Raw genomic sequence first — 21,439 nt, 5'->3', positions numbered from 1 at the left:
GGCAAGGCTGCTCCCAGTGTGGTGGGTAGAGTGGGGTTTGGAGTCCACTCGCAGTTCAGTCACGTACTTTCTGGGTCTTTGAACAATAAATAATCCCTCTAGTTTCTTCAAATTCTTCATCTATAAAGTGGAGAGTGTTAATACTCAACTTTGTAGTGTTATTGCAAGTATTAAAACAACTAAGTTGTGTAAAACTCAGTGCACAGGATCTTCTCCAGAAAGGAAAGTAAAAAAAAAAAAAAAAAAAAAAAAAAAAAGCAAGAAAGAAAGAAAGGAAGAAAGAAATGTTAGGAGCACCTGGGTGGCTCAATCAATTAAACTTCCGACTCTTAATTTTGGCTCAGGTCGTTACCATGCTCTAAGTGTTGTGAAATCAAGCCCTGCCTCTGGCTCGAAGTTTAGTGTGGAGTCCATCTGGGGTTCTCTCTCTCTCTCTCTCACTCCCTCTGCTCCTCCCCCTGCTTGCAAGCAAGCAATAAATAAATAAATAAATCCTTTAAAAAAATGTTAGCTTTATTTTTACCTTTTTCCCCTCATTTGCAATGCACTATTGCAATGCAATTTTGCACTATTGTTTCTATACGGTATATGGAAAGAAGCTAATTAGTTTCTTATTTTAATGTACTTAATAATGCTCTTTTGAGAAGGCTCAGCTCAATTTATATAGCTGAGATATACAGATACATGATTTACACAAGCTTGATCTGGGGCTGTCACTGATAAAGGGAGTTTTATATATATTTCCTGCCTTATATAGTATAGTTCTCCTTGAAAAATAAAGCAGTATTTCATTTTATAATATTGAATCTTAGTCTGACCACTGGTCTAATGGATCTTTGCTGGATTAGTTCCATTAAGTCTGTTTCATGGCGTAGCCCAGACAGCTTATTAATGGATTCTCTCTTAACCATGCCAGTTTGGTCCAGAAGGTATAACTGAAGAGGTTCAGTCCCACTGTTGTAAGTGATCCAGAGGCACTCTTTACTGATGATATCACAAGCATGGTCTTTGTATTTGAAAGACACCATCTCCCCTCTCCCCATCCCATGTTGCAAGAAAACTAGATTCTAATTGAAAGAACAAGGCCTAGGAGTTGTAATAATAAGAGTTTCAACCCTCATTTGAGAAATTTTATATTCTTGAGGTAAATGAGATCAATTTTGGCCCGTTAGGACAATGTTCCCAATGTTTTTCAGATATTGGAGAAAGTGTGGCAACATAGCAAAGTTTTATGTGTATTCCATGGGGGCAAGGGTGGAGAATAAAATGAGAAAAACAGACATAAAACCAGAATAGAGTTTTATGGGATGTTTTAATTTTTTTAAATATGTGAGTTTTTAAAAATAAATCCATTATCAGAAATATAAATAAGTTTTACATAGTATTGGAAAACTGGATATCAATCAATTATATTATACAATGTTCCCAAATTTTTAAATGGTTAGAAAAAAAAGGAATAAACCTTTGAATTGCCATTTATTAAATACTTATTTTTCATCTCTGGAAACAGCAAATATCCTATAAATTTCATAAATCTATATTATTGTCTTTATGAAGAATAAAAGTATTTTGATCATGTGTTATTATTTCATATTTGCTAGTGTGCATTCTTAAACATCTTCAACCTTGTTAGACGTTTGGAGGCTTGAAAGTTACTAAGGAGGGAGGAAGAAGAAAAGTATGCCTTCTTCTAGAACTCAGCATCTGATCAGTAAAACAGAAACAGTATCCTAATATTATTATAAATGATGATGAAATGAATATCCTTGTGTGTGTGTTGGCACGTGTGTGTGCACATGTGCACCCTTGCATTTGAGCACTCACTTTTGTAGAATAGACTTTTACCAGTAAAACGTATTTGTGTTCTCTATTTTTAAAAGTCTACTAGGGGCACCCTGGTGGTGCAGTTGGCTGAGAGACTGGATCTTGATTTCCGCTCAGGTCAGAATTTTAGGTAGTGAGGTAGAGCCCTGAGCCCATGCTCAGCACAGAGTCCGCTTAAGACTTCCCTTCTTCCTCTCCTTCTGCCCTTCTATCACCCCAGGCATGCGTGCATGCACCCTCTCCCTTTGTCTCTCTCCCTCTCTCTCTCAAAAATAAATAAATAAATGAATAAATAAATAAATAAATAAATAAAAAAGGAAAGAAAGAAAAAAGTCTACAAAATTGTACTCTAATTAAGTCTTTCCCAGTCCATGTTTCCACCAGTTGTATATGGCTGCACCTATTTCCCACCCCCTCACCATCTCTGGATATTTTTAGTCTTTAATTTTTACCAACATGTAGGCAAAATATCTCATTCCAATTTTATTTCTTTGGTTCCCAGTGAGATTGAACATCTTTTTTTTTTTTTTTTAAGATTTTATTTATTCAGTTGAGAGAGAGCACAAGAAGGGGAGAAGCAGAGGGAGAGGGAGAAGCAGAGTCCCCGCTGAGCAGGGGGCTGGACTCTGGGTTTGATTCCAGGACTCAGAAATTGTGACCTGACCTGAAATCAGATGCTTAACCCTCTGATTCCACCCAGGCGCCCCTGAACATCTTTTCAAATAGCTATTGGCTATTTGTAGTTCTCCTTCTGGGATGCTTGCCCACATCCATTTCCCATTTATCTTTTAGGTTATTGGTCTTCTCTAATTAATTTATAGGCTTTCCTTAAGGCAGTGATACAAAAACCACACCACAGCTATGTTTATAGCCCACCCTACTAAAACTCACTTTGCATTAGTAATTGCTTGAGATCCTCGGGTCATTTGGCCTCTTCATATTTTGACTTTGTTGTTATCCTTCTTTCCTGATTCAGCCCTCCCACCCTTGCAGTTATCAGCTTAGATGGCAAACACTTGAGGGTGGCAAGGGAACAAATATGTACCGATTTCGCCTATGTACAATGTGGTTAACCTATACCTTTCGAAGTAATCCCAACATATCAAAGAAATCTATCATGTATCTGTTACTTTCCAGAAGCAAACTTTAAGATTCAGTGGGGAAATGAGACCAAGGCAAATGAAGTGATAAGAGACCTCAGGTCTGTCTCATGATACAAGAAACCTGTACTCCTTCCAGCAGCCCCTGCTTTCTTCAGTAGAAGTTCTCTTAACTGAGCAGCACACCTTAACTACTTTATAGTACTCTTGGGGCTGTAAGGAGATGTGATGCAGACAGAGCCAAAACCGAGGCTTAGTCTGCTCAGTCTCAAGTTTTGGCTGGGGATGAAAGGAGGGAAGGTGAGTCTTATTTTAAGAGGGATAAAGCCATCCCTCGATTGACTTGAGGAAGGGAAAGAAAAATGAAAACGGCAATCTTAAAAGTACTGAAGCCACAGTGCCTTTGTCAGTGAGCTGGAGCCTGCAAATTACAAATGGAGAGGAAAATGAGACAGGCCATGTATAAATGGGAATGCACCTAAGTGTTTGTGACTTGCCAAAGAAACATCACCAAAATGACAACAGCAACAACATGAACTGGAAAACAGCTAAGATTGGTGGTCTGTCATTATGGAATGCCATTCAGACAGTGGGGCTGAACAAAGCTAAACTGCACACACCCTGACACCACCTTCTCCTGGCAGCAAGTACACTCAAATACCAGAGACTTACCTTTGTGGGAGGAAGATGAGTTATACCTTGACCTATTTATCTAAAAGCAAAAATATGGGTAGAGGAATGCTAGAAGACAGTATAAAGGACAATTATGATAGCTTGGGCCACCAGCTTTCAGTAAATTCCATCTGGTACTTTACAAATTAGCTCTATTCTGCTGTTCTTATGAATGTGTTAGCCTGCAAACATATCATTGTCACAAATTAGTCACCTAGTGTTTCTCTTAAAGTGATTTAATATAAGTACACCCACATCATAATATGGATAGTAAAATAGGTTCTTGCTTGATCTTCTAAATGGAATTCAGCATGAGGTATGATTAGATTTCCAAGGGGTTTTTGGCATACACACCATCTTCTGTTCTGATGTGCTAAGACAAGGAAGTGATTGTCCTGAATACTGGCAGTATCATGTAATATTTGAGATCTCTTTGGTTCCCTGGGAACTCCAAGAGAGAGCCAACCAAGCCTACTAATGGATTTGCAAATTGAACATAGCTTTTGTTTTTGTTTACATTTGTCATCGCAGGTGTCATCACAATGGTTGTTTCAATTCAAGAATAGCATTTGCAATTTAGAGAATTATCTTGATCATCTGATTTTAAAGTGCTCTTTGTGGCAGATGAGCTCACCCTCCACAATTTAGAAAGAAAAAGTGAGAAAACCTAAGTTTTCCTCTACTGTCTAACTTGATTAGCTATTAAGAAGTGCCCTTGTTTGGATTACAATAAATATTTCATGGTGAAATTTCTCAGTGAAGATACCTTACTGAAGATGGTTTAAGTTTGGGGCTGCTAACTCAATGATTGAATGTGCACATGAAAATAACTTACTATTTTATAACGTGAAGTCTCAAGGGATGGTTATTAAGAGGCCTGGAAATATCATGTAGGTTCTGCTTTGCCATGTTAGTATGTTGTCCTTTTGTTCAGATTGACCCTCCCCATTATCACAAGATGATGGCTCTGGCCAGGCACAAGGTCCAAAGGTAGAAAATGAAACTGTTGTTCTTTGTGCTTCTCTTTTTAGAAAACACTTCACCCAGAAGTCATCTCAGCTAACGTTATATCTCTTTGGCAGGTTTGGTCTTGGGATATAAATGAATTACTTCCCATTAAATGGAATTAGACTGTTTAGGACTTGCCCCTGAGATGAGTATGAAGCCTCTTTCTTTGATTACTTGGCTGCTTCAAAAAATAGATTCCCACAAAAAATAATGGGGTTTCTGCCAATAAGGAAGAAGGGAGAGTGGATATTGAGTAGCTTATCAGGGATACTAAAGGAACCATGATGTTAATCACATGATTCCAAATGTTAAAACTGATGTTTCAGCAAAGACAGCGTGATGCAATAGAAGCCGCATCTCAAGGTTTGATCCCAATCCTAAAGTCCAATTTCCAAAATAGGAGGTCAGGAATCAATTTCATGACATTTGGGCCCCTGATACCAATGCCCTTAGCTCAGATTGAGATTGTAAAAGAGTCCAGAGAGGGAAAAGGTAGAGTAATTTACAAAAAGGTGCTTGTTTGTTTTTCTGTTTTAGAAAGAGAGAACTTGGGCATTGCTGTGAGTACTATCTTTCCCTCCCTCAAAGAGGGTTGCTGTCCTTTCATTCAAATCAAGCCCAGAGAAAGGATTTGGTGGTGGGACTCTTTCCCATGTACCAGATGTACAACACACTAGAGAGACAGCTGTCATTAAGCTCTTTTATGTCTTTCCCAAGAGTGCTATCTGGAAGAAACACTTGGACTCTGACACCAAGGGTTAGTAGGGACTGGACCACTAGAAAACCAGAGGCTTGGTGGGGGGCTGATGAACAAGCAGCACTTTGAAAGCAAATCTCTGCCTGACTCATGGCAGTTGCAGCCAGGGAGCCCAGCAGGGAAGCGGTTGATGAACCCACAAAAGTGCCCATGAGACAAGGCGTCAGCTCTCAGTATCTGCCAGGCCTCTGATGCAAGTTCAAGGAGAACAGCCTTGTCCTTCTGTGCATTGTGTCTTCCCGTGCTCTTCAACCCCAGAGTGTTCACTACCAAGAGGGGGCAAGTCAGGAGAGCCGACTTGGACCACCCACTCACCTCATCACCCCAGCTATGAGCGGGAAGGAAATGCGAGTTGAATCACGTTCGGAGTTTTGGATTACAAGTTGGAATGGCTATTCTAATTTCTGAATAGAATCTCAGCTGATAGTTCAAAGTGAATATAAAGCTCTGTATTGGCTAAGAGTGTCCTGAAAAGTCACAAGGCTAAGGAATCAAAATAAAATGTGTCACATGTCCATATTTTCAGTGATTATGTTACAATATCGATACTATTTCATAAATATTTTTTAAAAATATCCTGACAATACCACAATACATTGTATCTCTGCTTGGATATTTATCCTGTCTAATATTTGAGAGGAGAATTAAGGAAAGTTATTTATACTGTCCAGCAAATGTTCTGATCTTTAAAACACCTATGTTGCAGTAGCAAGCTCTCAGTATAGGTCTGCTTGAAAGTGTGAGAAGCTGTAAGTCGTTTAGAAAGTAATGTAAATGGGAAGGTTAGTACCAGGTAATAGTACCTGCCTGATCCCACTCAACCATCTATCACTTACCCTTGTCCTTCTGCAACCCTGCCTACCTTCAGAGGCCTTTGGACTGGGAGTTTAGACTGTCATTTGTTCATTATAGCTCTAGTCGATGAGGAGAGGCACCAGGGATTCGGGGCTACAACAGTCCCTTGATCTTTCTCCTTACGGAACAAGAATATTCAATCCTGACACACAGTGTCAGCCTCATCCCAAATGGCTTGTACCTGTTGTCAGCGGGTAATAACGGGGGAAGAGGGAGAAAAGTGAGTTTTTATTTTCATTAACTTTGTTCCTGCTTCCTGTATAACTTCCATTCTTTTAAAAAATAAGACAGGAATTTCAAAAACCAAGAAAGCTTGGTGAGGGTCCTGACAACAAAGCACCTGATGCCCACGTGTCCCCTTTCTGCTTTTTACTTGTGCTCTGCCTCCTTTTTCTTTTGCTCCTGTCACCAACATAAAGGGGAAGAGTCAAGAGGAAAAGAGAAGTCCTTACAGTAAATTTACCATTTAATTAGTTTTGCTGCTTTGTATTTTGGAAAAATTTAAGGTTTTTTTGTATCTTCATCCTTTTTCTATTCTCTTTCTTTTTGTGACTAAGAACAACAGATGAAATCAGGTTCTATTATACTTTGAGTTTGTTCTCACTCTTTATGAAAATATAAGATATATAGTTAGGCAATTGGATTTCATATTAATAGCTTTCTGTCTCATTCACTGTGCAACCTGTGTTATGTTTTGCCCATTTGTATCTATTAAGTGATTTGTATGCTCTATAGTGATGTTTTAAGGAATGGAATATGGCAATTATGCAGGAAGATACTGAGCCTTACGAATTCATCCCCAAGTCAGAATTAAAAACAAGACAGCACAAGGTATAAAATGTTAGGTGAAAGAGAGAGGATCTATCTAAAAAAGGCAGCTAGTATTTAATAACTGGCCTTGAATTTGTTTTCTGCTCAAACGCACAGAATGTGTTACTTGATTATGTCAAGATGATTCACAACTGTTGCTCCAAAATACTGAGTACCGAGTTCTGGTTTTAGCACATTTTAATATATTAAATCTTTTAAATGATTGTGTTAAAATAACCATGTGTGTGTGTGTGTGTATGAGAAGAAAGGGCATATATGCCTTAAAGGAAATATACTTTTCAAGTACTAAATTTTCTTATTCCATAAAGCTAATGAATCTCATAGTATATTCTCCCTTCCTTACTCTCTCCTTTTCTCTGTCTTTTGCCTCCTTATCTGAAACAGATTAACATTCAGTGAAGAAACTGGTGAAAGGGGTTTGAGAAAAAGAAGGTAATATTTTGACTGGGAGTGTACCGGACATCAGTCATAGCAAAAGAATGCTCTCTCCAGAACCTCTGGATGTGGATATAGATGGAGATAACACTAAATTTTAGTTCCTCTGTGTGTGTTTTCATTTAAGGCTCTTGATCGAGTAACTGTTAATTCAATGTCAAGCTAATTCACTGTGGCTGTTCAATAGTACAATAGACTATTAACTTTAAATTGGTTTACTTCTGGTGGGAAGGAAAGGATTTATGAACAGCAAAATAACGTTTCTTATATGGTGACTCATTGAGTTCAGATTTTGATTGCAAGGAAAAGAAACCAACTCAGACCAGCTTCTGTAAAAAAGGAGGGACTACAGTTACTGTAAAGACATTGAAATTCACAGGAAAAAAGTATAAATGGGCCTTGTTGGACTTGTAAAACTTGGGAATAGAAGCAGCTCCTCTTTTTGTAGTGATGTCCTCTTCTGTTCCTGTTTGTCTCAGTGTTTCTGCTCTTTGGAACTTCTCTCCGTGATTGCCACAATTTCCTTAGTCATTAGTTTGCACTTGACCCAAAATGGCAGTTTCAGCCCCAGGTCCACATGGTATTTTGGTTCAAGCCAAACTGGAACTGATGAGAGTCTCTCTTTTTCTTATGACCACCCATGTTCCAAAGATAGAATATTAATATTCGCTACCCAGTGAATGAATCAGGTGGCAATGGGTCAAGTTTTCATACATATTCCAATCAGGTTTTATAAGGGTAGGGTGTAGGGGAGGCAAGCTCTTTAGAAGGAGTTTAAGGCAGAGAATAATCATTTTTGGTTTAGCTATTTATTTATGATCATCATTGACTCAACAAACATTTAACTGACCACTTATTATACTGCCAAACACTATTCAAGGTACTGGGGATATTAGCAAGGACAAAACAGACCAAAAAATCTCATGGCCCCTGTGGAGTTTACATTTTTTTTTTTTTAACTTTATTTATTTGAGAGAGAGAAAGAGAAGAAGAGTGGGGGAAGCGCAGAGGGAGAGAATCCTCAGGAAGTCTCCCTTGATGCAGGGCTCAGTGTCATGACCCATGAGATCATGACCTGAGCCAAATCCAAGAGTTGGACGCTTAACCGAGTCACCCAGGCACCCCTGGAGTTTACATTTTAATGATAATCTTTAACCATCTATTTTATTTTTATTTTTTATTTATTTATTTTTTTAAAGATTTTATTTATTTATTTGACAGAGAGAGATCACAAGTAGGCAGAGAGGCAGGCAGAGAGAGAGGAGGAAGCAGGCTCCCTGCTGAGCAGAGAGCCCGGTGCGGGACTCGATCCCAGGACTCCGGGATCATGACCCGAGCCGAAGGCAGCGGCTTAACCCACTGAGCCACCCAGGCGCCCCTTAACCATCTATTTTAAAGATAACTGGATAAAAAATAGAGCATTAATGTCTCCATACAGTAAATACAAGGTGTTGAAAAAACAATACACATGTGTCTGTATCTATATAATATCTATACTATAAATAAAGATAATTTGTAAATATCATAGTTGTATTTGTTTTTAGGTAATCCTCTTAACTGTCAGTGGTGTGTGTGTGTGCATGTGTATGTGCACTGAGAGCAGCAGTTGAGATCGTCGCCTCTAAATGGCATCTGATTTTCACACTGATGTAACCTCTGACTTCCTATTAAAATGACTGTGAAAATATACTCTTCAAAAAATTCCAATTAAAAAGTCACTAAAACCCGGGATTGATGGCAATTCATTGCTGGAAAATTAAAGAACCAATAAATTAGGTTGGAAGTATATATATATTATTATTACTGTTTTTATATATAGTAATATTATGATGTGATATATATTAGTATATGTAACTAAAATAGGAGATAGACCAGCAGACACAAAGATAGATCCCAATTAAGGAGTTAGAGTTTGCAAGTACTCACATATTTGAGCTAGAATAAAATAAATACATATTGTTACCAAGATGTGTGATCAGAAGCTTCACTATGCAGGTAGACATAACTTTAGTGTTGATACTTCGAACTGCGAATGAGTATTGCTTCTTGACCCAGCTGTGGTGTTCGTGTGGACCTGGAAAAAGAATGAATCAGTTATTCATCTCTCTTTTTAATGCTTGATATTGATTCAGCTAATAACATTGGTAGTATGTTTGAGCTCTTAAATATATATTTTGAATTTGGCTGTTTAGCTTTGAGGTTGGATTTTTCAAGTCTATCAGAGATTTTTTTTCTGATAAATATTAAAAACTTGGGTTTTATATTCCAATGCATAGATATTAACTAAGAATGACTATTCTTCCTTAATTAATAGTAATATAAAAAATAATACTGAATATGTTTTTATCCTCATTGGTGTTTTAATTATGCAAATAATATATGGAAATAATCTCATTGAGAAGATTAATCAATTCAGAAATAAAGTAAAAAGTAAAATTATTATTTTTTTTTTTAAAGATTTTATTTATTTATTTGACAGAGAGAAATCACAAGTAGGCAGAGAGGCAGGCAGAGAGAGAGGAGGAGGCAGGCTCCCCGCCGAGCAGAAAGCCCGATGTGGGGCTCGAACCCAGGACCTGGGATCATGACCTGAGCCAAAGGCAGCGGCTTAACCCACTGAGCCACCCAGGCGCCCCCAAGTAAAATTATTTTTTAATGAGGCCCACTTTTAGTTCCCTATCTCAGAGGTAATTAGTTTGTCAGTAGTTTGGTATATATCCTTCTGGTTCTTTTCTTCTGCATTGGCATCAATATATTTATATACACCTACACATTTAAAATCATAATAACTGTATCAAATAATCCAAACTAAGATACCATTCTGAAAACTTGAGTTGTTTTTCCTTTTTTTTCTCACCTACCAATATTTCAGATATTTTTCCAAGTTATTTTTAGGAATCTGTAATATCCCATAAATAGGGGTATATTTTGAAGCTGAACCTTATCACATGAGAAATATTTTTATTCTGAAACAAATATGATAATAAAACCTTTAGAAAAGTTAAAGGTAGAGGGGCGCCTGGGTGGCTCAGTGGGTTAAGCCGCTGCCTTCGGCTCGGGTCATGATCTCAGGGTCCTGGGATCGAGTCCCACATCCGGCTCTCTGCTCGGCGGGAAGCCTGCTTCCCTCTCTCTCTCTCTCTCTGCCTTCCTCTCCGTCTACTTGTGATCTCTCTCTGTCAAATGAATAAATAAAATCTTTAAAAAAAAAAAAAAAAGAAAAGTTAAAGGTAGAAATAAAATATAACTCCATTTCAGAAGAGACTTCAAACATTATCTCAATGGTCTTTTTCTCCTATTTTTTTTTTCCATTTCAATTTAAGGAAACTGAAGACACATTAAAGAGTCTGTATTTTATTACATTTTCTATGATTGAATTTAAAGTATATGTGAATAGCATTTAAAAATTTCTCTTCTCATTACATATTATTTTTCTGTAATTTACTGAGTAAACTAAAAATTACAATAGCCTATGAATTTGCTATCATTCCTATGTTATAGATAAAGAAATGGAGTCTCACAGAGGTTTAGTGAGTTGTTCAAAATTACACAAAAGTAAAAGCCAAAACCTGAAATTAAGGGCTCATGTTTTGAGACTCTAAGACAGAATGCAAATTCAACTTTTTCTTTTCAAAGTTGCTGTGGATTCTTTCCACATTTGATTTTTGGATAATAAATATTAAGTACTTTCTTTGTATTCTAGTGTTAGGTATTCTACCACTTCTACTTTGGAAAATATTAAAAGTGGAATTTAGCTAGCATTCTTAATATCCCAGTCATAAAAAATATTGTGTTTGATGAAATGAGAAATTTTTATTCCTGCAAATGTATTGATTATCATTTAAATTGAGAAGGTGATGATTCAAAATCACTTGTATTAGTTAAATCATGACAATCTCTACCAAAGCAACTGTTGCTTTTAGGTGATGAAAACAGGTGATTGGTGATTTTTTTCTCACTTTTCAATTAGTGGTTGTATCCTTGATTATAGAACGTGTAGAAAGTGAATGTACCAACAACCTACTGAAACATGACACAGTTCCCTTTGACTCTTAGCAGTCAAAACCATGGCTTCATGAAGAGCTCCTCTTCTTTTGGTTATAAATTGCACTGAAGTTATAAAAGCCTTTAGACTTTGCTAGAACTTGCCCAAAGTGGGAAGTCATCTCTATCAACATGGTAATTAGTTAACATTTATTGAGTGCCAACAATGTTTTTGGTGTTATAAATATGTAGAGGAAGATGCTGTTTCTTTCCAGAGGGACTGGTTTTCTGTAAGAGTGAGAGAGAAAATTTGTTCTTGAATGTCTGCTGGACTAGGAGATAGGGGTGGGGAATGTGCAGTCATCTTGCATCTCATTCTACAGATTAGAATGCCACTCTCGCCTCTTTATTAACAGGTGAAATATATATATAATAATAATATATATAATATATATAATATAATATATATATAATATATATAATATAATATATAATATATATAAATATATATAATATATAATAATATATAATATTATTTTATTATAATAATAAATATATAATATATATAATATATAAATATATAAAATATATATATAATATATAATATAGATTATATATATTATAAATATATATAATATAGATAACAAATAGTCTCATTAACTATTTGTTAATGACATATATATATGTTAAGTGACATATATATATAATGCAAAGAACAAATACATATATGCATTATATATGTCACCAGTTAATATATATACATATATATGTATATACACATATAATATATAATAAATATATTTGTATAATATATAATATATAATATTTATATTATAAATAAATTTATATAAAATAGATATTATATATGTATATACATATATATGTGTATACACATACACCTATATAAGAAGTACACATAAATTTCATTTTATTGGAAATTTTAAAAAAATATTATTTTTCTGACTTTAGGTAAGAAATTTATATCCCCCAAGATAGCCAATGACTGTAGCTTCTGTTTCCTAAAATATAACATATTTATGCTACAAATATAGAGAATGTGCTTTAAAAAGTTCATAGTGGTATTTGCATATGTACATATTTTTATACAAAATCAATATGTAGAATAGAAGGATTAGTTTTTCCATTTGACAACTATGAGACAAAAGTTCTCCAACCTTTTGAAAATATGGGACACTTCCCTAAAATACCCAAACTAATAATTAGTATTCATAAAAGATTAATAAAAGATCATCTTTTGGATCCTTGTCATTTCATATCTAAATCTAGAGGAGCTTTTATTATGTAAGTTAATTAAAGGGAGTCATTGATTTTAGCTATTGGTTATAGGAGAATGTGACAGCGCCAGAAAGATATACCTTAACAAGTAGAAATACCATTTCATTCGGGAAGTGAAACTCAGGGAGATCAGTGAGGTAAGTCATTGCTCCCTCCCTATCAGATAAGTGACTGAGAGTTTAAGAAACACCCAAGTTCAGAAACTAGGGTGTGTCTGTATTATGCTGTGCTTGTATTAGCATAAAGGTCGAACTTCATCCTTTGTATGACACTCATTGTGAGGAGGCCTATCAATTGAAGGGGTTTGAAGAAACCTCAATGGAGTCTTGAAACTGACAATATAGAGATTTTTGCCTAGAAAGTGTTAATTTTGTGTTCCTACTGTTAGGCTTCTGTAAACATTTTTAAGAACCGGACTCCCTTTTTCAAACCAAACCTTGAAATAAACAGGTAGAAGCAAAGGGGCACTGGTCGAAACCTGCCCATCCCTTTGCCCTGACCAAAACCATCCCCCTTGTAAGCCTCATCCCTTAGCCGGGGCCAGAGAGGATTTTGGTTATTGAAAAAGGGTAGGGTGACGCTAGCTAGTTAATACTACTCTGCTTCTATTTCATGAAAATGCTGGTTAGAGTATTGTAGTTTACACCATATTAATAAATCGACATTTTAAAAAATTTGTTCTTGCTCAGCCTCGTGTGATGATGGTTAATGTGAGTCTGTCCCTGGAAGGCTGATTACTCTTGCATTTGCTGTGGGATTAAGATTTTTAAAAAGAGAGACAACAAACAGCCTTTATGCCAGTAGAGCTAAGGCTACATGATGGCTGTAAGGATCTCTGCAAGTTTGTGCCAATCTCTAATGCTCAGCTAATAATTAGCACTCCTTAAGGGGGGCTGGGATCGGCAATAACAGTAATCTCTTATGTATGTTCCTGGCATTTCTTAGAAGTTCCATGAAAGGATGACTACCTTTTAGTAGAAAAAACAAATTTGTATTACTCTAGTCTGTCAATGTTATTCATCTTTGAGAATTTGTTTTTAAATTATAAACCTGTTAGTTCTGCTCAAATGTTCTTTCTTTTTTTTTTTTTAAGATTTTATTTATTTATTTGATAGAGAGAGATCACAAGTAGACAGAGAGGCAGGCAGAGAGAGAGAGAGAGGGAAGCAGGGGCTCCCTGCTGAGCAGAGAGCCCGATGCGGGACTCTATCCCAGGACCCCGAGATCATGACCCGAGCCGAAGGCAGCGGCTTAACCCACTGAGCCACCCAGGTGCCCCTCAAATGTTATTTCTTGAACACTACACATTTGTAAAATACTAAGTCTTGTGAAGTACCAGTTTATAAAATACTAGTCCTAACTCTGAAGACCCTGTTTCCAGTATACATGGAATAAAAATGTTGGAAATAAGCTATTACTATCCTCTAAGCAAGCCCATTCTTTTTTTTTTTTAATTAAAAAAAATTTTTTTTAAAGATTTTATTTAGTTATTTATTTGACAGACAGAGATCACAAGTAGGCAGAGAGGCAGGCAGAGAGAAAGAGAGGAGGAAGCAGGCTCCCCGCTGAGCAGAGAGCCCGATGTGGGGCTCGATCCCAGGACCCTGGGATCATGACCTGAGCCGAAGGCAGAGGCTTTAACCCACTGAGCCACCCAGGTGCCCCAAGCCCATTCTTTTATATATATATTGCCTTGAGTTTTTAAAATACTCAATTTAGGATTGTTTATTAATGTGTAGTCTTGGTTCTCTGAACTGTGAAATAAATTACATTTTTTTCTTTGTTATACCTCAAGCAGAAATTTGGCTTTTCTACTATTTATCATAGCTTCTCAGTTGTGTGTCCTTTCATCCTAATTTGTTATACTTTATTCTAGAGAGTTGCATATATAAAAGTAGAAATAAAAAGCCAAGAAAAGTCCACTTAAAAAATATTGATTTGAGATCTCCTTTCGGTTTAAATATATTTTAGTTTTACATCTCCTTTAGTAATTGGCTGTGCAAATCGTTGTTGTTTTTTTTAAACTTCTAAAGTGCTTTGCATATACAGTTGCCCACCAATGGGAGCAGGTATACAATGTTGAACTATGTGGTAATTGAGAAATATTCGGAGATGTTTGAGGTATCCTATGACCCATAGGCATTACTCTAGCATATGAACAAAGTAGAATAGAATGGACTGAAAAAATAAAGAAATTTTAAATAAATAATAGTTATTATAAAGAAAAATCAATTTCCACATCATTTTGCAAGTATTTGTACTTGCTCCTTTCCATGGAGACCCACATTTTACATAGTGTGAGGATTAAGTGTTGGTTTTGAAATAAGTTAATGTTCATCATCATATCAGCATCATCAGCACATGAAACACTGACCTATCAATCTGAATTCTCTTCCAGATCTACTCCCAACATCAAGTGTAATAACAAAGAAATATTATTCTTTTGGGACTCATCTCCAAAATTGGTGCAATAAATGTCATACTCTCCTCAGCATGATTCTGTAAGGCTAAAGTAATACCTGTGAAAATAGTTTGTTTGTTTTTTTTTCAAACCATTAACACTAATGCAAAGTGGTATTATTCTTATTATAGAGACCTTAATAATATAGTGGTAACTCATGCAGGACCTGGAGCCATACTTTCTTGGTTCACATCATGACTCTTATTGGCTGTTTGACCTTGGGCATGCTACCTCATATCAGAGTGTCTCAATTTCCTCATTTGTAGAATGGGACAAATAATGGTCCTTACCTAATAGTGTTGTGAGGATTAAATGAGATAATAGCATAACATCCTTAGTACAGGGCCCTGAGGCAAGGTGGGCATGAGGGCAAGGCAATTTTTCCTTGCTCTTAAATAGGAATATTTAAATATGTCATATAATATCACATATTGAATCACTCTGTGATGCTTGATTTCCCAGCATTCAAAGCTTGTCAAAAATAATTCAGATGGGAGTTTTCTGGTTCAGATCACAATGACCTAACGGAAGAGTTTTATTCCCTTTGGAAAAAGGAGGTCATGAAGACCCTGCATAAGCTATAGAAAATCCCCAAATATATTCTCAATTTTCTTTCAAGCTGTGGTACCATCTGAACCTACAAGTTCGAATGGCTTTTAAGGGAATCATTCAGTTCTTTCTCATCGCAGGAATACTTCCATTAAGATCATCATTTGAGGGGCACCTGGGAGCTTTTGGCTCAGGTCATGATCTCAGGGTCCTGAGATCCTGCCCCATATTGGGCTCTCTGCTCATCAGGGAGCCTGCTTCTCCCTCCCTCTCTCTGCCTGCCTCTCTGCCTACTTGTGATCTCGCTCTCTCTGTGTCAAATAAATAAGTAAGAACTTAAAAAAAAGATCATCATTTGATCAAAATGAAAATTTCCCAAATCTTGAAAGATTTCAAGACTAAATTTATACCTGGTTTTAAATTTGTGGGAAATATCCCCACCTCCCCCAATTCTGGGTAGTATTTTCTGTGATGACAGGGCCCCACCAGAGGAATCTTAACTAAAGATAATGGCATGATACATTAAATGTTGCCAATATTCTATTTAATATTAAGGAATTACATAACAGCTTTTTAAATGCCTGTTAAAACTGATACATTCATATTGAGTACACTGCTACTTATAAGGTCCAGTCTTCGATGAACACCATTTAAGTGCCAACCTACTATTAGAAGAGTTTACTATTTTATTCTTGCTCCAAAATGGCATCAACAGTGATGGGGGGCTTTCAGGGGATTGTTGAACAGCATTTTTGGAACAAAGGGTAAGCTTGAGGAAATACAAAATATCAACTGTAGGCATTGCAATGCTTTATCTCAGCACTCCACAAATCTACACACCCCCTAATCAAACAAGCAGCTTTATGGCATGCGCAATTGCAACTGAAGTATAACCGACTTCCGCAGAACTGGCTTCCACAGGATTTCCTGTCCAAAAATTACCATGTGGTCATCTGTAGCTGAATGGTTATAAATCTTTAAAGTTAGCAAGACACTCCTAGCCTTTTTTTTTTTTTTCTTGAAAGGAGACAGAGTGACCAAACCCTTTCATATGCAAATTTTCCCCGGAGTTCTTCCATTCCCATTCTTTGCCCTGGCTAGGAAGGGAAAAATAAAAACAAGCAAACAAAAACCCTCCCTTCGCAATATCTGTTTGTTCAAGGTGTCATTTCCCTGGCAGGTTATTTACAGATTTCTTACTGCTTCGCTCATCTTGCCTGGACATTACTTACTGAAAGAAATCTGCTCTTTAGGGTGAGCTGTTCCTTTAACCCCTTTGGCTCACTCTTCCTTGGAGGCGAGCAAGGGCGTGCTGCAGTGTCTGGGAACCCACCTAGAGGGCCCCCTTGACGCCAGCACATCCCCTGTCAGGCAGCAGTCTCTGCAGCCGGAGCGGGCTGCTGCAGAGTTCATGTACAGTACCACGGAGCTTGCAAGTGTCCTGAGCTGCTCAGAGCCGGGCGGCACAGCCCAGGGCAGACAAGGCGGCTGCGAGGATTCCAAAGGTTCTGCTGGAAATTCGGAGCTGGGAGACCCCAGCAGGAGCCTGTTGCCTTTGTGTTTTAAAAGCATGCAAGGTCTGTATAGCTCGGGCATGAGAATCTTTCAGAAGATGTCAGCGCCTCAGAGTAAATGACACCTATTGGGGAATTGAATTTGGGGTAAAAGAGACACAGAGAGAGAGAGAGGATAAAAGAAAGACAGCGGGAGAAGAAATTCTTAGACAACGTCTGACTTGCAGCCGTGAAATTCATTTTCTTTCCAAGGCAACATATGAAAAGCCCGCACTTGGTTTTAATAACAAATTAAAGGGGATTCTGCAGTGAAAGGATTGATAGCTTAGTCATTTTACTTAAGGAGAGCGGACAGACTTATTATGGGGTTAGGCAGCAGAAATGAATCTCCTCATGACAGCACCTTCTGAAGTCATGACGGTAGCTAATGGTAATCCTGTCCTGCAAAGCAGAAATTGCTCCTTGCCTTCCTACTTTTACCATTGAAAACCGGCAATTCAGAGATTTGGGAAAGAAGTTGGCTTTGATTATCCATGGTTTCTAGCCCCTCTGCCCTGGTCTTTGTCCGACGTGTCTCAGAAGGCAGCACTGCGTTAAAGTGACCACACATGAATATGTGCCTAAGAAAGAAGAAAAAGCAATATTCGTTTCTAAAGGACAGCATGGCAAAGCGACCTGAAGTTTTCCATTGCCCTTCTAACACTTCTTTAACAAGGATAACAAGAAACTGTCTTTTGACTCCTTTTTTCCCACATTCCAGAGTCCTTCCTGAGAGGATGCATTAATTTACACTCTAGGCAGTTGGATTATACCAGGACAATATTTGCCACCATTTAGGATTAGCGAATGAACTGGTTATTTTAGTGTGTTGACTAACGAGTGGAACCTAAATGGATGGACCCATACCTGCAGTGCTCTGTGATATTTCTTTTTCCAAATCCTGGAAGGGCTTTTGTTGTTGCTGTTTGTTTTTTGGGGGGGATTTTTTTGGAATTCAGTACTTGTTGCAATAATTGCCCATGATAGCTGCTCAAACAGGAGAGTTGGGATTCATCTATGAAAATCACTACATGTAACATATGAGACAAGGAAAATATTAATGACAGAAGATCTGCAAACATGATGCACGTGAATAATTTCCCCTTTAGAAGGCATTCTTGGATATGGTGAGTAATCAATATCCCCCTTTAGTTTGTAAAGCTCAGAATTATAAAATTCCATGACAGGTGCCAGAGGTGAATTTTTCTTGAACAAGAATATGGGTATCAAATGAGGATGAAGCGTGAAACATGTTTAAAACCTAATGTTGTCTAAGAAAGTAATGGTTATGCAATAACAAATTACTTGTTAATATAAAAGCATCCCAAAATAAAAATTCCAATATGAGGACATTTAAAATTGCTAACATTTCATAGAGAAAAAAACCAACAATTTTGTGAATGACAGGTATTTAACTAACAAATAAAAGAAAAAGGGAGGTTTGGGTTTGTTTGTTTGTTTTTCTTTTCAGTTTCATTTGAAAATTCCCTGGGGAAGGACATACATGCATTTCTGACATCTAATGTCTAATGTCAACTTGCTTGCTCTTAGGTCTTTTTGAATTTCCAAAAGAAGGGAAAACTTAGAATGTCGACTCAGTTTTAAAATAATACTAAGATGTGTCAGTGTCTCACATATAAGGAATTTAACTGCTTAGAAGTTAAGTAACTATATATAAAATCTAATTTAACTATGTAGAACTCTTTTCACCAGAATGAACCAATTTAATAGAATTCTAAAACATGAATCTAGGATGAAGTGTTCAGACTCTTAAAGAATTTGCTTAGTGCATTGATATTATATTGTGTATTAAGGCTCAATGCAATTTATTAAGGTCCCAGGACATGTGACATCATGTACTATTTCTTATTAGAGTTTATGACTAAATGTGTATAGGAAATAATTGCTGAGGGTATTATAAGGACAGAGCTCATTATTTTAAAATTGCTTGTTTTTACCACACCTTTAGGGCTGACTGGATTTCAATCTCATAGCAAAAACTTTGTCAGTGCTTGATAAAGGCACATTTTAAGGTTTTGTGGCTACTAACATGGTTTGTTTTAGATACTGCAATGTGTCTGATTTTGAAAATATATTTTCCTGGTAAATTTTTTTGGCTGGTCTTAGGAGAAGTCATAAATATCAAAATAGAGGATTCTGAGGGTTTTTCTAACTACTTTTATGACAGTGTCTCAAATGAAATCTTCCTGGTATCTTAAGGCTCTGCCAAAATCATCTGCTGGTTTGTTATAGATATTTGAGCTTGTTAGCTGAAAGTCAGTTGTAGAGAAGGGTGGGTGACATCCTCAGTCACTCTGGGGAGGTACTGATTTTCTCTCACTACCAGAGACATCCAGAACTGACGTTGTGGCGTATCTTCCTTCTCTGCCTTCCAGAGCCACGGTCCCTTATCTCTACTGTGTTTAGGAGGGAGTCTGGGTGACATGCCTGCAAACCTTAATGGCCCCCTTCCAAGTGCATCACCAGAGTTCCCAACTCAGTGGGAGCTTTGGGTCTATGGCCTTACTGGGCCTGATGGTGAGGTTCTGGCATCAGCAGTGAGGTCCTTGTCATTCTTACAGAATTCAATCACATAAATAGTCTTTAACCCTAAGGTAAGAAGGTCTTAGAAACAGTCCCTGGCACGTAGTAGGCATTTGTCAAATATTTTTTTTTTCTTCTATTCCTCTGCCTTTCTTAAAGGTTAATTTTGAACCTATTATAATTTGTTTAGGGTGGAAATTACCATTCTCATTTCTAAAAAGTGTACCTTGCTATAAAGCAACAGTTTTGTTCTGCCTGAACCAGGTTGTTTGGGTCCATTTGTTTATGTTGCAATAGGTAGAATGCATGTACTACTCTTTGAATACCTAACATTATGACCACCTCATATTTTGCTACAGTTACCTCACATGTACTTTTAACAGGAGAGAAATGAGCTATTCAACTCTGTAGTTTTTGAAAGAATGCAAATGTGCTTATTCATGCTCCTCTAGGTCTGTAATATATATGTTTGAAAGCTGTATAGAGAAGTTGAGTCCTGGTGGTTTTCCTTTGTGCCTGAAGCTCCATAACCCTTCATACACTTCACGGCATCATGTGTCGATTTGTTGTTGTTGTTGTGGCCAAACGTAGCCAGTGTGGAGTGTGAGTGTTCTGTAGATCTCTTCTTGCCTGGGCCCTTTGGAAGGAGTCATTAATAAGACATTGACCTCAAAGGGAGAAGGTGGTGTTTTTTTCCAGGTGACCCAGTTAATGTCGTTCTTGGTTCTCAACTTGCCTGATTGTTGTTTTCCTCTGATTTATAACCTCACCTTTCAGTACTGCAGTAAGAGAATCTAGGTATTTGTTGACAGAAAACCTCCCTTCCCTTTGTCCTACTGTAAGAGTCCCTAAAGGATTGTATTCCATGCTCCTGAATTACTGTGCTGAGAAGGATGGATTTGCCAAGTTGTTCTCCTTTTCATCTCTATGGGCTCACGTTCCTCATTTCCATGTGTAGGTCTGATCTTGTCTTTTCTTTCTTTTGTCGTCTTCTTCTCCTCCTCCTCCCCCCTCCTCCTCCTCCTACTCCTCTTTCTTCTCCTCCTTCACCTTCTTCTTTCACAAAGGGGCAGATCAGAAGTTGGCCACAGATCAATGCCAGGGACTAAAAAACATTTTAAAGGAGATGTGTGCTTTGGTTTGATGAGCCCTGGCTCATCTCTAAGAAGGCTCTAACCCCTTTGGATAGGCAGGACAAAGAGCTGTGTGCTGTTTTTCTCTCTGCTTCTGAGGAGCAAGAAGGAGGGAAAATTGAGATCTAGAGTAGTCTTCCAACATTTATCAGAGGTAATGATTCAAGTAGAATCCTGTGTATACTGCTCCCACTTGGACTCATCCTCTTGCCCTAGGGCTAGTGTGTTGAGAATTGAGCAGTAGTAATACAAATTCATTGTTTATTGGTTACAAGTTAAAGTTAATAGTGGTCTTTTTACTTGTTTTAATAGAACACTAACCCATAAGTGCTAAGAGAGTGGTATGAAGAATGTGCTTTTCTTGTTTAAAGCTACGTTAGAAATATTTGCTGGAGAGTTTTACTACGAAGCCTTCTTTCCATTACATTTGTTGACCT

General features: G+C 37.2%; 1 protein-coding gene across 4 annotated transcripts in view; it reads left to right on the top strand.

Annotated features, from left to right (window-relative positions):
- PDE4D (phosphodiesterase 4D) overlaps positions 1–21,439 on the top strand; it is a 1,258,413-nt gene that overhangs the window by 674,103 nt on the left and 562,871 nt on the right. The window contains exon 1 of one of the 4 annotated variants that reach the window (XM_047729074.1): positions 16,361–18,452. The exons of the other annotated variants lie outside the window; for them this stretch is intronic. Coding sequence (XP_047585030.1) covers positions 18,406–18,452 — 47 coding nt within the window. The 5' untranslated portion in view covers positions 16,361–18,405. Of the gene's footprint in view, positions 1–16,360; positions 18,453–21,439 lie in introns of those variants that run through there. 4 annotated transcript variants of the gene reach the window in all.

Source organism: Lutra lutra, chromosome 5, assembly GCF_902655055.1.
Source record: "Lutra lutra chromosome 5, mLutLut1.2, whole genome shotgun sequence".
Taxonomy (NCBI): Eukaryota; Metazoa; Chordata; class Mammalia; order Carnivora; family Mustelidae; genus Lutra; species Lutra lutra.
This window is presented reverse-complemented; position numbering and strand designations above follow the sequence as displayed.